This window comes from Magallana gigas, chromosome 2, assembly GCF_963853765.1.
Source record: "Magallana gigas chromosome 2, xbMagGiga1.1, whole genome shotgun sequence".
NCBI lineage: Eukaryota > Metazoa > Mollusca > Bivalvia > Ostreida > Ostreidae > Magallana > Magallana gigas.
The window spans coordinates 19,104,094-19,120,876 of NC_088854.1; the positions used below are offsets into that span (position 1 = coordinate 19,104,094).

Consider the following 16,783-nt stretch of genomic DNA (forward strand, 5'->3'; position numbering starts at 1 on the left):
TGATGAAGAAAATAGATATTTATGATATCACGTTTATTGAAATATCATACAAACAGAAAAAAACGGACGGAGTAGAATTCATAATTGTTCAACAATTTTACAACTTGTCTTCAATATAAAATATATCACATTCATCAGGAAAATGCTTATTTCTAATGATTTCCAACAACAGTGTCTCTATTTACATTCATATCTATACAAATATAAATCAATAATGTCCTCTAGTAGATATAACAATATAGGTTAATGCTTTTCTCTTTCACTCAAAAACAATTATTCTTCAGAGGAAAATCAAGCAACACATCAGAATAAGGAAAGTGTCATAGATCAGAAGTGCACATCATTTTATCCCCTCATAAACAGTTAAAAAATCTAACTGTATAATTCAATAAAATTCTTTAGTTTTTCTTGTTATTTTGACACGACTGTCGGCTCTTGGCTGAAGCAGTTCTCTTAGGTAGGGCTATAAATCTGGGCCGTGCGGTGATGTTGAATTCCTCTGACAGTGCCTCTGTCATTATATTTAACATTGTGTTCTCAATTATTGATTCTGCAACATTGCCAAACTCGGATAGTCTGCAGGAAAAAAGAACAAAAATTAAATATCAAATTTCTTATCTCCAGACACTAAACTAATGAAATGTATATTTAATCTCTGTTATTGAATTTTCATTTTCCCTGCAGCTGTAGACTGTATTATATGCCAGAGTCATTTAATGTTAAGAAATCTCACTCTTTTATGTCAAACAGTAGAAGGTTATACAAACTTTTTCATATCTTGTTTCTCCTTGATCCTGGACCCTTCTTTCTTCACTTTCTCTATCTCCTCTATGGTGTGTCTGGGGGGTGTTTTCGTCTTTCTTGACTTCTGGGGAAATCATAAATTTAGTGATTTATTAATACAATTGTTCATAAATTGATATCACAATCAACATGGTTCAATTATATGTAAAAAACTACCAATACAAGCACAGATTATAGGATTGATGTCCCCCAAATATGAACCCATCAAAAAACAATAATGACACAAGACCACAGAAGAAATTATGCAAGTATGACATTCCACTGACCTTCTTTTCGCTCTTTAGACTCTTCTTGCTTCCAGCTGATGAAGGGGGCGTGGCCTCAGGAGACACGGGAAGTGTAGCTGACGACACCCGACTCATCTCTTCCCTGGGTGACTCCTCCTGAACCGATTTTGTCTTCCCACTGGGCCCAGCCCTCATTTCTATGGGCGGGGCTACAGCAGGTCTCTCACCAATTTGAGCATAATAAGGAATGTCATCGTTAATTACTTTCTTCACTGCATCATGGAAATTAGAGTCATCTAGTAGACCTCTGTTTGAATAAACAAAAATACAAAACAGTGATTTCAATTTTCTAAGCCATATTCTCTGGCTTCAAATAAAAAGCAATATCAATAAGTCATCAATTGCAAGAATCAAATAAATCATGTAACTTATTCCTTAACATTTTGCATTAAAATAAGACTGACCTCAAAACATTGCTAAGTACTCCTGATATTACATCTGCCTCTCCAGTACTGCAGGGTATAATGGTTGAAGTACTCTGGGCCAGGGCCTGCTTTTTAGCCTTGCTGGCCATCTCACTCAGTGACCTACAAACAATTACACAAATTTTGAAATACATTTAACATGTAATGAATACAACATGTAATGAATAAAACTGCTTTTGACTTAGCCAAGGGACATAACTGTGGTATTGGAGTAAGATCTATTCTGACCTGTCAACAAAATAGTTGCTGTATTCCTCTGGGAAGGTAGCCTGGAACTCCCTGATGTCATGAGTTCTGGCGGTCAGTCCCAGATGTAGCAGGAAGGGCACAGGAGGAGAGGGTTTCTCCCACAGATCTTTCTCTTTCTTCTTCTTCCTAGATTCCAAGGCTTTCCTCTCATCAGGAGAGAGTTGTTTTATTGGTGGGAGGGTCTATACAAAGTACGTATACACAAATCAGTTTTAAAAAAACACTTAATTACTGAAATTTTTATACTTTTTATTTATGTTATATAAATATACCAGTTTATTAAAAAGTATGGGACATTTACCTTATATTTTGTGAGTTCACCTTCTACTTCCATCTTTTTCTCCTCCAAAGATCTCAGACGACTTGAAGGACGCTCCTAAGAAGTAACATTTTAAATACCTGTATCCTTATGACCCATATTACATATCAGAATATCATTTTGTTTTGCTTTATACTTTCAAACAGCCATCATTTTCAGTTTAAAAATACCAATTTTTGACAATTGTATTACTTGCCATCAAAAATGACACATACCACAATTTCAACATCATCATAAATTCTCTTGTCTGCATCCAGATCATTTTCAGTGATGCAGAACTCATATTTCTGTCTGAATTTCTCTTTTTCCCAAGCAGCAAGTTCCTTCTTGTATTTATCCATCTCCATCTCATCAGTAGCCTTAAAATTCATCATGAAATAGTTGATGGTAGAAGAAAGGGAGATTTTAACAGAGAGAAAGCAAAGCACTTTATAAAGTGGTGGAAAATATACCCAGTGGATTCTAATTTCAGGCGATAAGTCAGGTGGTGACATTCCCTGAAAAATATTTTATTTACCGTAGCAATTTCTATTATTTCTGTTGAACGACTTACTTCACAAACAAGATCCAGATCATAGAATGAGGGAACCCCGCAGGCGATGAATACAACACGACACATGCGGCTTTCCCCTGGAGACAGCCGTCCACGGACTGGAGATATGGACAGATACTGCAGAAAACGGATTGGGAGTATTATTATCAGGGGAGTTTAATCAGATTTTTGTCGTCTCTTATTCTTAATAATTCACTAACAAGCTATGCAGTTGTTGCAAAACCCCAAAGCATTATAATATCTCTGAGTAAATTACAGACGACTGAATCTATGTGAAATATTCTACACTGTAATTCATATTTTCTCTTCCCAAAATGCTCCTTGGAACTTAAGCATTTGCAAATAGAAATTAAAAGCAATGTACAAAAGGAGAAAAAAGCGGGTGGAAATAAATTAAACCAATGAACTACCTGTAAATAATGTGAACTTCAACAATGAAACTGTTCTGACAAAACATTTTTTTTTTTTACCTTTTTAACTTTCTTTGTAAATAAAAATGAAAATAGCACATTATGAAAAAAGTATCTAACAATCGAATGTATTCATTAATAGTCAACTAAATATTACAGCTAAATGTTATATCATTCTAAGGTTTTAAAGCAGCCCTTGGATGCAGCAGCTACATCTTTGTACCAAATGTAAACACTTACATCTTGAATTGACTGAAAACAAAATAATTGCATTCAGAGGAAAGAAAAAAAAAATTTCACAGCTAATAAATAAACAAGCAAAACTTAAATATCAGTACATACAACAATACACACAGAATATACAACCATTATAGTCAATCATGAAATCCTTTTAAAGCTTACTTGAGCATCAGCTTGAGACGTGACATGCCATTCAAACGAGACATCTCGATCCTTTGATTTGTTGGTCACAAAAACCATTCTCCTTGATCGACTAAACAGTGGCAGATTTCCAAAAGAAATTCTTTCTTGTGACAGGTACATTAACTGTGGACAGAAAAAAATCAAATTAATCATTCTTAAATAAAAAAAATGATTTTGCCTACACCAGAAATGAAGGAAAAAGTTTAATACGGAAAAAGTGTAATGTCAGATTTATGAACTGCCCTACCTGTCCAGGTACAGAAACACTCTGGACCCCCGGGACACCAGTCAGATCTTGCTGGTCAGTGATTGGCATGGTGTCTCCCATCACCCTCCTGTCAAAGCCCACACCTGTATATGTCACTATAGCTGTGTCCCCATTGTGGACATGGATTGGAACGTCAATCTACAAAAAAACAAATTTGTAAAAAAGAACTTGCAGGTAATATTAATGCTAGCTACTTTATATACCGGTACATATATATACATTGCTATACGAAAGTCACAAGGTAAAGGTAAAGGTAAAGCTGAGGTAAGAAATATACCATGTATGTCTTGGCCTCTATGGGAGAGAATCTCCATTCCACAGAGAAAGATCTTCCAGGTGGAATTTCTCCAACAGGTGTTAGACATTCAAAGATAGGCTGGTCAAAGTTCTCCTAAAAAATACAAGGTAGTTTTGATACTTAAAATCTTACAAACTCATTAAACATTTATTCCAAATTAATAGTGATATAACTTTCTCTGAAAATTGAAGTACATTTGTATTTGCAATTGGTAATTCCTTATGGATTTCATCTTGGAAACGAGAGTATATTTTACCTGACGAAGGAGTTCTAGAGGTGCAAGGTCAAAGTTGAACTTGACAGGTGTAGCACCACCGTTATACAGCTCATACACCTGCTTGGGACTGACTTTTTCACCAACAGCAACAGGTGTAAACATGTGTTTGTTGGAAGGGAAATGGATGTACTTCCTCTCTGGTTCAACAGTCACTCCAATAAAATTCAACTGAAAATAGGATAGAAAACAATATATACATTTGTTGATTTTATCACTGAATTGTACTTTGTAATGTTTCTCATCTATTTGGAATTTTCCTTTAATTAAAATCAATTCTAGATATATGCATGATAGAATGTGGGTCTTACCAGAATTTCCCTGCCCCTGGCCAGTTTCAGGAGGACGGGCAGTCTATCAGTGCCGGCCATGGTGTGTCTGTAGGTGAAGCTGACCGTCCTACACTCCCCGGGCTCCAGTTTGCCCTGCTGGGGATTGATGGAGAACAGCTTGTTGTCCATCACCTTCATCTGCACACATCAAAACAAATATTTAGGATAAGTCACACACAAAGGCACAAAGCCAGACAATGACAGGATAAATTCATAACAAAGAGGGGAGGTTCCAGTTAACACATACCTCATGCAGTTCATCTTCGTCAAACTCTCCAGTTTCCGCCCAGTATTCCAACTCCAACTGGAGATCAGCTGGGAACAAGAATGACCTACAAGGAGATAAGAAATTACAATATGACATTTTCCTGGCATGTCAATCAAATCCATTCTTTAATAAGAATTTTCTGTGGAGCTTTGTTTGAGGATCTCTGGTTACCATTCTGTGGCTACGGTTCCTGTGTTCTCAAACATGAGGTTTACAACACATGGCTCACTGTCTAGTGGGGCCGCACTGAAGTTGAAGTCCATAATGGCTCTGGTGTACACAGGAGGTCTTCTAGCATGGCTATACAATAGGAATTGACAAACATTTTAATTCATTGACATTATTTTATGTAAACACTTTGTAATCATAGAATGGAAATAATATCATCTAATTAGTACCTGTGTCTGGTGGCCACACTGTATCTGAGCTCCTCAGCAGAAGGATCAGAGTCCAAGCACAGGTTCAGACTGTAAATAATCACATCAGGGATTCAGTTGACTTAGTTACTACCTCTATATTTCAGTGAAATGGTCACATATATATGAACTATGAAATTGAGTTACAATTATGCTGGGCTTGATAGAGTACGTACTTGTCCAGAGAGAAGAGAGCCCAGAGTTGCTTTTTACTGATGCCAACAGCGCTGCCGTAACAGCGGGCATCACTGACTGCCATCACTGGGAACACCCCGGTGGTCAGCACGTGACACAGGTGCTGGGGCTCTTGTACCTTGGAATCGACCACTTGTCCTGACAAAATATTCAACAGATTCATAAGAATACTTCATTTTTGTCATAAAAGATACTGACATTCACTACTCAAACATAAATAAAATTCCAAATATAAAGATACAAAATAAATATTCATAATTATAATGAAACTTTTAAGTCAAAATGAAATCTCACCATTAGGAGTAATGAGTTTGTAGGAGATGGCAAACTGATAGTTGACTCTCCTGATTGGCTTGACGGTGGCCAGGATACTATGTCGAGATCTGGCAGGCAGAACTCCCTCAGTTCTATCCAGTATCAAGGCTATAGACAAAAAAAAATCAGCAAACAAAAAATAAATCAAAACCTTTTACTATTATTCAACTTAAAATTTATCTCAATAAAAAATAAAACTTGAAACCAGCGTCTGATAAATTATATACATCAGATAATGCAATGCCTATAACTGATAGAAATTTCAGAAATTCATTAAATCAAATACCCGCCAACTTGTTGTTAACTTATTTCCATCAAATATTACGCATGCTAAATAAAATAAGTTTACAGTATTCAAGTGCATTCGTTTACACCGATATCAATTACCGAGTTTATCGTCCTTGGTGATCTCCTCTGGGTAGGGGCCATCCATGGACTGGTCAATGATAAGACTGTAGTGTAGACTACAGCTACTGTTGTTGATGATACTGATCATCTTAGTGGTGGAGCTCCCAACCACCACATCACCAAAGTCAAGGTACGTGTTGTCACACTAAAACCAAATATAAATGCTTGATAAGTTTTTATACTGGGAGAGTAAAATCTTCCATGAGACTAAAATTTCCTTGATTTGTTATTTAGGTTTGAGGGTATCTAATTTTATTGTTAATTCAAATTCAAAACTCAAAATTACTCCAAGTCACATTTGATGAGGAGGCCTGGTCTTTTTAATTGTGAGATGTTTTTGGTATTGCTGATTTTAATTGTATCAGAATCTCTTACCTTGATGTCTCCAATGGAGCCCTCTCCAATAGCCCTGACAGAGAACTGTTTCTTCTTGCCCCCTGAGGAGGAGCTGTGGAATCCCTGGCCCCACACAATCAAGCAGGGCTTCATGAGATATTTCTCCTCGGCAGTGGGAACAAACGACCAAGTGTGGGCCTGTAGAGACAAGTGGCAATATTCTACTATCTAATTCACATTATAGTAAAGGATGTATTCATCAACTATAAGTAGTACATGTACTTTAATTTGAGAGAAATTTTGAAAATTAAAAAAATTATCTTTGATATTATAAATATGGAATTCCTAATAGAATTTTTTATTTTTATTTTTTGACAGGTTCATTACAACAAACAGGCTAGAATAAAAAAAATTGAAGGAATATTCTTTTGGTCATATTGAATTCCGTTTATTTTTTTTATAGATATACTGATTTGAGAGGATGAACCTTATGTTTATTGTCTAACATGTGTTCCAATCTTTACTGAATGATTATCAGTACCTGTGACTCGTTTGGCTGAATAATGCCTGAAGTTGGGTTGACAGACAATATTTGTTTATCCTTGTGAACCATTTTCCATTCAAATCTGAAACAGAGAAACAAAAACATTGTTTTAAATGTGTTTAAAAATACTAAATCCTAATTTTGATTGGTCATTCCCAAGTAAGATGATATACCGGTATTCTTGTACCCTTACCTGAGTGGAATTCTGGAGACGTTTTTGATGGTGTATTGCTTGGTGGTGGAGGTCCCAATACAGGTCTGCTTGAAGTACATCACTCCCTCTGTGTCCAGTATCACCTCGGGGGACTCAGCAGACCCCCACAGCTCAACACACTGAGAACACAAAAAATCAAATATTGTAACAAAGCACTGGACTTTTGGTATGAAACTCCAAATTGTTATACAATATGACAACAACTTCTAGTACTGGTACTAGCTTCCTTACAAAGTCAATTATGACACTGGTTCCTTTTTAATGTCTGACAAAATCTCTAGAATTTAATGAATTGTGACATGGTATGTACCTTGTTGTATTTTTCATCATCATTGAGTTTGAAGGTAAGATCATGTTTATAGTGCTTCACTTCACTTGGTGTGATCTTCACCACAAAGATCTGTTGCTGTCCCTTCAGCAAAGCTTTGGCTGGCTTGACAGTGTACGTGCTAAAGCAGAAAGATAAAAGGTTTTCTTTATTTTTTCCCTTATAAAACATAACTTTCATCACAAAATGATTTAAAAACAATTAAAAAAAACAGTTACCAGTAGCTGAAATTCACTATTAATTGATAAATTCTAAAACGCAAAGGGTGACAAATTCTTGAGATATTTGATAGACATTGAACAAGTTGCCTTACTTTGATGGGTCCTTCTGGATGTCAAACAAGATGGGGGTAGTCCCATTGTTGGTCAACATGAGAGTCCTGTAGGTAGATTCCTTAGCATTTACAGCAGGGAAAACAAGACGTGTAGTGTCGAATGAGACCCTTGGAAGGAAAGTCTCATTGTTTGGCTGGAATGTCTGACCTATTTAATGAATACATTGAATACATGCAGTAAAACAATGAATAGAAAAGATAGCTGATGGGCAGTATGTAAATTTCAGAGGTTGATTACTAGAATAATGGTTCACAAGTTTCAAAGAAAGCTTTTCCCAACACAGTTGTTCAATTCTTTCAAATTTACTCTACCTCAACACACATGTAGTACATGTATAGCCTAAACATATAAATGCTTAAGTACCTACCAGCATATTGTTTTATTAAAATTCTGTTTATAAATTTCATAAAGAACATTATGACAATCTACCTGCACAGGTGAGAGTGAGGCACCAAGGGGGGCAGTGGGTGTTGTCCTCCACCAGGCGGTAATCCCTCAAACTCTTGTAGTATGCAAAGCACTCTAATTCTGCTCCATAGAACTGGTTAGGAACCGTCTGAACAAAACAAGCATTATTTTGATAGAGTTTAATTATCTTTCTCAAAGGTTAAATTAACGGTATCATGGAAGATTCTATCTATCAATCATGAAATCTCTGAAAAGTAATATTGAAACTAACAGGTTTGAAAGTGACTTGGAAAGCACAAGACTTGAGGGGAGGGATGTCCATGGTCATTGGCATGACAGAGAAGGTCCGATCGTTCCCACAATTCCACTGAATGGTTACCTTCCCATAGGTGTGATTTGTCACATTGATGATCTGGGGAGATGTAAAACAAAAGTCAAATATGGTTTTCAAAATGGATGGATTTATTCGTGAGCAAAACATTCATGTGTATGTGCTGTTTCTTTGACGGATAATTGCTTTTTTATCATATGAAAATGAAACATGTGTGATTGAACAGGGACTACCATACACACCTTGTCCTCTATGACTCTGAGGTTTGAACAGTTTGCAAAGTCTGCAATATTTGTATCGACGCTGACATGAGGAACTGAATTCTACAATCAAAGTTACAACATTGACAAATAAATGAATGATACAAATAATCACAGTTCATGTAACCTGTGGACAAATTATTACAGAACACAGTATCCAAATGCCTTGTCAATAGTTAGTAGCAAGGAAAACAAGGTATTACAATGTAATAATTATGGAAATTATAGAGAATTATAATTGAAATTTTGTTTGAATTTTTGGTTCATTTCTTTTTTTCAGTATTTATGGAGTCACAATATTTGTGTTCTCTTGACAAATTACCGTAAGGCTTACATTGATATCACAGTGGAAGCCATCGTTGAAGTACTCATCCATGGGAGGAACAACGGGCAGGGTTCTCTCTGTATCTGTCTCCGACTTCTGAATAAAATATAGCAAATGTCATAAAACTATTGTATAGAATAAATCTGTTTCTTAAGCTTGTATATGTATATGTACAACTATGTACACAAGTTAGTCCATTGTTGTTTCATTGATGCAGATGCAGAAGTAAATTCATAGTTATTACTGCTAGCTGATTTACAATTTTTTCATTGATGGCAATGATACTAAGAAAAATTGGATCTCAAATAACAAAACACAATACAAAGTTTTACATAATTGACCTGTAAATAACAGCAAAAAACAAAGAATCAAATATTTCACATATCACCAGGGCATTTTTATCCCTATCTGGCAATACTATTTGGACATCCACCTGTTAAAGAGTGCAAATAAACTCAACTCCTACTATCGGGGTATATATAAAAATCAATATAATGTTTTCAAAAGATCTGATTTTATGCTTCAAAGAATCAGGACAGAAACTTACTTCTGGAAGCATTAGACATCCAGCATCATCCAATTCAATCTTTCCTGATTTCAAGCTTTCATTCAGTTGCTGAAAGGCAAGTCATACAACTTTCATTACAATGGCAAATTTAAACTATTTAAAAAATTCCATTTCTATTGGTTTAAAAATAGATGTGTCTAGATCAATACTGTGTTTTTATCTTACCTCAGGTGGATAGACAGACAGACCCCTCTCCACATGACATTTGTATTTGTCCAAGTGCCTTGACAACAACACTGCTGGCTTAACAAGCTCTGAGTGACATGTTCCAAGAAGATCCAAAAACAAGGGTCCCTAACAAACAAGATGTTTAACTTTTCTTGTAAGGATGGCTTGTCAAGTATTCAAGACTTTAATGAGCAAATTATAGTAAGAGGTGCATGAGTACGAAGAAGACAGTGTCTGACCTGGTTATGAACCATACAGGTGAGTTTCCTGTAGTAGTTGATGGGGTGCTGTGGAACAAACTTCATCACAACTGTCATGGATGTGTTTGGTCGGATCACTCCAGAGGTCTTCTCCAGTTTAAACACACTCTCATTGCAATCCAACATAAACTATAAAAAAAATATGAACTGTGAATATGTAATCATCATGTCAAATACAAGTAGGCAATTCATTTTTCTTGAAAAGATTGAAAATTTATATAGTTTTCTACAATTGGGGTTTCATAAAAACTATTTACATATCGGGTATATCAAAATTTGTTTGACAGGAAAAATTAAAGCAACACATTAAAATGGACTACGGTAAATATTATAAATTGTCAAAGAAAATTACCTGAAATGTGGCTTCCACTTCTGAGTTGTTTACAATATCCACTGTCTTCGTACCCACAGCTCCCAGGTCGATCTGCATAAAATTAACACTCTTTGCTCCGAGATGTACACTTGGCCCTGAAAAACAAAGGATTATGAAATGAAATTCTGAATTCTACATATATGTTCATTGATTTTCACTTTTAATATTACAACTATTGATATATGTAACATATTTGCACCTTTCGAGGATCCGACACATTTGATGACAGCTTTGCTGATGTTACCAATGGCAACAACATTGAAATAGTCTGTGGATGTAGTATCTACTGTGTTTGGGCTGTAGGTAACCTGAATGGAGAAAGAAAATGAAGTACATATATGTTGGTAAATATCTTATACGACGTCAAGGTGCATGTGACGTTGTGAGACATTGCTATTATGACGTCATCATAATATGACGTCATGGTAACGTTACAATATTATGTTTATGTTCAAATTAGTCTAGATAAACCAGTCAAAGCGTTCAGATGTGTTTTCATTCTATCTGACTCAAAGACCACTATACAACCGCGACATTTTGGTGCCGTGACCAAACGGAGAGATGATTTCTAAACTTAGAGCAGTTCGTTCAGGACAAAGAAGTGCTGTAACAAGACTTTTGAGAAAATTGGAAGAATCCTTTTCAGAGGAAAACAATTCAGAGGATACAGAAACTATAATAGCGCTACTGGAGGAGAAACAAGACATGTTAGAGAAAATCAACAGCCAGATCCTACAAGAATTATCGAGTGAAGAAGAGATCCAAATGGAAAACAGAGATTCAGTTGAGTACATGTTCCATTTAAGACTAAGATTAGCAGAACTGACAAAGAGCGCTTCATCTACCAAGACTTTAGAGAATGTTCATCAATCTACATCCATCAATTTAAATGTAAATGCACAAGAGTTTGCGCAATGCAATGACATGTCACAAGGTAACCCAGGAAACCCTAAGACTCATTATACTGTGGACAAAAAAGATGAGGATTATATCTGGGATTTACAACTACTAAGGAGAGGTGTAAAGGTAGAGCCATGCATTCAAGATGCTGGACAGGTTACCAATCTAAGATCAAGCCAGGAATCCCAGGAATTCATTCCAGCAGCTAACTTGGTTGCTGGGTCAAGTCATAAAAAGATTAACAAGCCACAAAAGTTTGTTAAGCTATGTTTATTCTGCAATGGGAACCATTCGCCAACAACTTGCCATATTATTCAAGATTGTGAAGTGAGAATATCCATCATAAAAGAAAGACAAGTATGCTTCAATTGTTTAGGGAAACACAAAGTAAATAATTGTCAGTCACGTTTCAAATGCAGGATTTGTAAGAAGACTCACCACACCAGCATATGTTACAAGTCGCAATTCCTGAAGCCATCATCTAAGAGCTCAGTCACAAATTTAGAGAGGACAAAGGAGAAAGAGTCACATCAACTAGAGCAGTTAATCCAACTACATTACTCAAAACAGCTGAAAGGAGATTGAAGTAAAGAGGAAGAGAAAGTACCCACATCCAAGGAGACAAACACACTGAATACCAAACTACAGAAGAGAGAAACTGCTCAGTCAAGAACAGAAAAACAGAAAAAACCAGCTTCCAACACAGTCGTTAATAAAAAGAAGGAAGACCAAGCACAAGAAGATCTGGTGGAAAAACTTAAATCAGAGATTTTGCAGTTAAGGAGAGAGAATTTCAAACTAAGAAGAAATTCATCATTCAAGAATCACAAAATCCAGAAAATCCAGAGAGAAAATTCAGTTTTAGAACAGAAGATGAAGATCCTAGAAGATTTGAACAACCAGCTTCAAGCACAAATGCTGAAAATTCAATCCAACGTGGAAACATGCAGTGAGACCTTCACCACATCACAGGAAATGGCAAACAAAGATACAGCAGATTTGAGACACTACCTGGATGAGCTAGAACTTCGAGTGATCAATCTGGAGATGGGAAAGAATATTGCTACTTTAGAGGAGATTATGAAACAAAATTCATCCTTGATGACACAGCTATGGAAATTGGATCCATATACCCATAACAACTTGGAGAAATTCAACTTCTATAGAGCATTTGGAGAAAACATTATTCATCAGAGACATTACCACAATAGAACAGGAGCTACATTCAACGAATTCAAGATTGGAGAATTGGTCCAAGAACATACTGACTTTCCCAAAATATGAAAATCAGAGCCAGAGTTGATAAGTGAAAGACTTTCTCGTTAACATTTTCAAGACACAACGCGAACCTATTATGAACTTTTAATTTTTGTAAATTGTGATTTTGTACATTTTGCGGCCCGGAGTATGTTGGTAAATATCTTATACGACGTCAAGGTGCATGTGACGTTGTGAGACATTGCTATTATGACGTCATCATAATATGACGTCATGGTAACGTTACAATATTATGTTTATGTTCAAATTAGTCTAGATAAACCAGTCAAAGCGTTCAGATGTGTTTTCATTCTATCTGACTCAAAGACCACTATACAACCGCGACAATATACTTGGTAAATATATTCTGAAATTATTCTCACCTAAAGGTGATTCTTCTTTTCAATGCATTTAAAAAATATATATGACTATTGAAAAATATTTCACCACATACTGGAATCCGGACGTAGCTCATTGGGGGTACAACTCCCTCTCTCTGTGGACAATCAAACACAGTGTCAATACGACTCATCTTGGAGGGATGTTGCACCTTGTAAGGAGCACGCACCTGTATAGAAAAAACATTAACATTTACAAAATATCAACAATACAATAAAAACATCTGCAACAGCTTAACAAAGCTGATTGACATTTTTAACCTTCATACACACACACAATATCGTAAAATGAGACATGTACCACCACCCTTATTAAAACACTATCGATACCAAAACATCCCTAGTACTTATAAACATCCTGCATTATAAATGACATGTGTATGTAGATCTACATATAAGCAATGAGAAATCTTACAGGGGCCAGGTTATGGAGCTCCACCCACTTCTGTATGGTTGTTCCCACAGGTGTTGGAGAAAACTTAATTTCAGCTTCATGATTGTTGGAGTTCAAACTGTTGGAAGGCTTTCCAGCAGAAGACACCAGAATGTGGGGGTATTTTCCTGTGAAATCATAAAAGTTTAAAATCAAAATCCTGCTTATATACATGATTTTGCACAATAAATATTATTAAACTGGATAAGAATGTGTTTTGTAATGTCTTAAAATTATACCTATTCCTTCCATTTTTGTAACTTTTCCCTGTACTAGGTCTGGTCCATATCTACACACTGCTTCTCCTTGGAAAACACAAGCAGTCTGCAGAAAAGAGTGAAGATATATAATAAATAAAAAATACATGGTGTAATATTGTTTAAATTCACACATACAAGCTATTAGTATTCACTTAATACATTGTAGTTTCTTTTAAAAGTAATACAATATGAAAATCAAATGTAAAGGTGTCATTTCCACAATGTAAACATGCTTCTTCTTTTTTTTAATTAAATGAAATGCAAGTTTAATACTTTATCCTCCAATATTCAGTCTTATTTAATAGCCCCACATACAGATTAACTGTAATCAAGCTTATGTTGCATAGCAAACAAAATCTTACATTTTATTATTTAAAATATATGCTTTTTATTAAAAATTTATGTATAATTTTCTTTTTTTTTTATCCTTGAATGACTGTACCTAGGAAACTATAGTAGAACTTACAATAGGAGTGAATGTGGCTCTGAATTGTCTGACCGCACCAGACTTCAGAATTGCAGCACTTGGTTCTATGGTGAAGGGTGCTTTCACTTCCCATTCAATCTTTGTTTCAAGGTCCCTAAAACATAAAACCACACACTCTAAAAACTGCTACAGAAAATATTTATCTTTGAGTATCAATACCTCAGTTCATGTATTTTTTTAATCCAACTGTTAATATACCCAGTGTTCTTGACTTCAAATGCAGTATGGACAACATCTTTGGCAGCACACATGTTAAAGTCCAAGAATTCAGGAACTGAGATATCGACCTGTGGAAGGACTGCTCTGATAGGGACTTCAAACGATCCATCCTTAAGAAACACATTTCACATATTAGATATGATAAATACTCATTAATTTAAGTTTGATGAAAATATTGAAGCAAATAGAGCATTGCAAGTTAAAACAATTACATTTTAAATTACTGTTGACAATACATTCATGACTACCGGTAGTATTTTAAAGAATAAGATTTACAAGTACTTACTTTTAGGTGAAATTCTATCTTGTCATTATAAACCACTTTTTCCAGTGGTCTGAATGTAACAGGCAGAGAAAAGCTGGTTCCAGCGCTAAGCACTACAGGTTTGGGGTACAGTGTCGTAAAAAAACGTGTGTTGGGTACCCTGTAATGATTTAAAAATATGAAGTATTATTATTTATCACTTACAGTTATGAAAGTAAATTGGGATCTAAATAGTATGAATGATAATCCATTCATCAAAAATATTAAGGTTTAATACAACTTACTTGTATTTTATTTTCTGAGTCTTAACATTCACATTTTTAAGCACAATGTTCTTTGTGTATTCTCTACCAGGTTCCCATCCTTGCCACACAATTTCATTAATAACTTCAATTCCATGATAATTTGTCTTTTCCATGCTTGAAAACTGGGTCATTTGCGGCACATATTGTTTCATCGGCTGTGGAGCTGTTGCCACAGCTACTGGCTGACTTACTTCAACCACTGATGGCATGTCTATGAGAAGAATAAGAAATCTTTTATGCAAACTATTGGTTTACAAAGTATTGGAATCTGCACTTTAATTTCCATGATACAACGGCATATGCACTGCATGAATATATATATTTATCTAGAATGAGGTTATGTGTCAATCTTGTTATTACTGCTGGATCGTCTAAACCCTTTCTGTCAAGATATTTTTTTTTTAAATTCAGTACCCCTTCTCGTTCAAACAATAATTAAATAGCGTTATGTGTTAGTAAATTCAATCAACAATTTTCATCTGCTTTGAATTTCTTGATTTTGTACCTGGTTCCAACCTTTGGTCACGATTTCATATAGCTATTTACTGTATAGCCAGTACACCTTACGTATCCACCAGTTCCAATTTACAAAAACCAAGGAATGGAGGATACTTGTGCAAGGTATTCATTTGATTCAGAGTAAATATTTTGTAGATCCTTGAATGCATATCTTATAACACAATATCATGTAATCCAAACAAAAAGAACCGTGTTGAGACTATGATACATACTTATATTCTTTTACCTGATTTTCTTGTTATTGAACGTCCGCCATGATGTAAATAAAATAAAGATGGCCGTGTTGCTATGTTTGACGCGAGTGCGTTAAGCAATAACGAGAGCTCTACTTGCATACCCTATATTTATTAACATATTGCTTGTGTAAAAACTAAGGTTGTTATAAGATATGTAATTAAGGAGTTAACATCCGTAAAAAGTATTGGAATTCGAGAACACCAAAAGGCATCTTCAACGTCCCGCAACTCTCGTAGCAACCCAATAACCAGAGCGCGGGAAATTTAAATTAAGGAGCCAATGATTCGTTTTTTCGATCAAGTAATTCATTGGAAATCATAAGAAAAGAAATATTTCAGTTAATTAAAAGCAAATTTCCAAAATGTTCAGCTTTAGATAATAAACAAAAACTTTTTTGGTTTCTCAATATTGAAGACAAGGAAATTCTAATCTTATGGGCAAATTTATTAATGATAACATGCTATTATACTCCTTTTAAGTGAAATATTGTTTGAATTAACATTGTCATTTGCTATAAGTTTTATACCTTAATAATCTCTACACAATTCATTGGCATGTCTTTCTCTTGTAATTATCTAGAATAATGATATGTCACTCGGCTACTTAATTGTCTGTTCTGGGCTCTGAATTAGAAATAAATGATCTGTATCTGCAAACAAACAAAATCTGACACCCGGATAAACTCTGAATAACATTTTCTTTTGGTACCTAACGGTGTTCGAACTCTCTTGCCCCTTATCAGAAATATTCGGGGATAGGTGGATAATTTAACCTAACCTATAATGTTGAGTAATAATTAAGTTTCGTGA

At 35.2% G+C, this 16,783-nt stretch overlaps 1 protein-coding gene across 2 annotated transcripts; it reads right to left on the reverse strand.

Moving 5' to 3' along the window:
- Nucleotides 1–3: 3 nt before the first annotated feature.
- Nucleotides 4–16,105, reverse strand: LOC105325566 (cilia- and flagella-associated protein 65). 2 transcript variants are annotated; one of them, XM_066075385.1, is made up of 41 exons: nt 15,964–16,105; nt 15,198–15,429; nt 14,935–15,073; nt 14,628–14,758; nt 14,409–14,523; nt 13,922–14,006; nt 13,665–13,810; nt 13,306–13,419; nt 10,894–11,002; nt 10,674–10,789; nt 10,301–10,450; nt 10,059–10,187; nt 9,873–9,941; nt 9,335–9,421; nt 8,983–9,063; nt 8,681–8,821; nt 8,431–8,557; nt 7,980–8,148; nt 7,649–7,787; nt 7,318–7,457; nt 7,122–7,206; nt 6,620–6,778; nt 6,224–6,389; nt 5,816–5,944; nt 5,503–5,659; nt 5,309–5,377; nt 5,082–5,210; nt 4,890–4,974; nt 4,622–4,780; nt 4,293–4,481; nt 4,016–4,129; nt 3,718–3,876; nt 3,450–3,593; nt 2,638–2,754; nt 2,300–2,443; nt 2,067–2,141; nt 1,745–1,947; nt 1,496–1,618; nt 1,071–1,338; nt 768–868; nt 4–576 (listed from the first exon to the last, which is right to left on the reverse strand). In XM_066075385.1, exons 1-41 carry the CDS (start codon nt 16,070–16,072, stop codon nt 399–401), a joined length of 5,481 nt encoding a protein of 1,826 aa, XP_065931457.1. In that variant the 5' UTR covers nt 16,073–16,105; the 3' UTR covers nt 4–398. The 2 variants fall into 2 exon arrangements, with proteins under 2 accessions (XP_065931457.1, XP_065931458.1); XM_066075386.1 differs by having other exon boundaries at nt 15,950–16,065.
- Between the last annotated feature and the right edge of the window lie 678 nt (nt 16,106–16,783).

What these genes read in the sequence shown, in the direction of transcription:
- LOC105325566 (XM_066075385.1), bottom strand. Translation starts at nt 16,072, where the DNA reads ATGCAAGTAGAGCTCTCGTTATTGCTTAACGCACTCGCGTCAAACATA. An exon ending in GCTTCCACTGTGATATCAAT is followed by an intron (nt 9,064 to 9,334) that starts GTAAGCCTTACG and finishes CTTTGATTGTAG; the next exon opens with AATTCAGTTCCTCATGTCAG. An exon ending in CCTCACTCTCACCTGTGCAG is followed by an intron (nt 8,149 to 8,430) that starts GTAGATTGTCAT and finishes TTCATTAAATAG; the next exon opens with GTCAGACATTCCAGCCAAAC.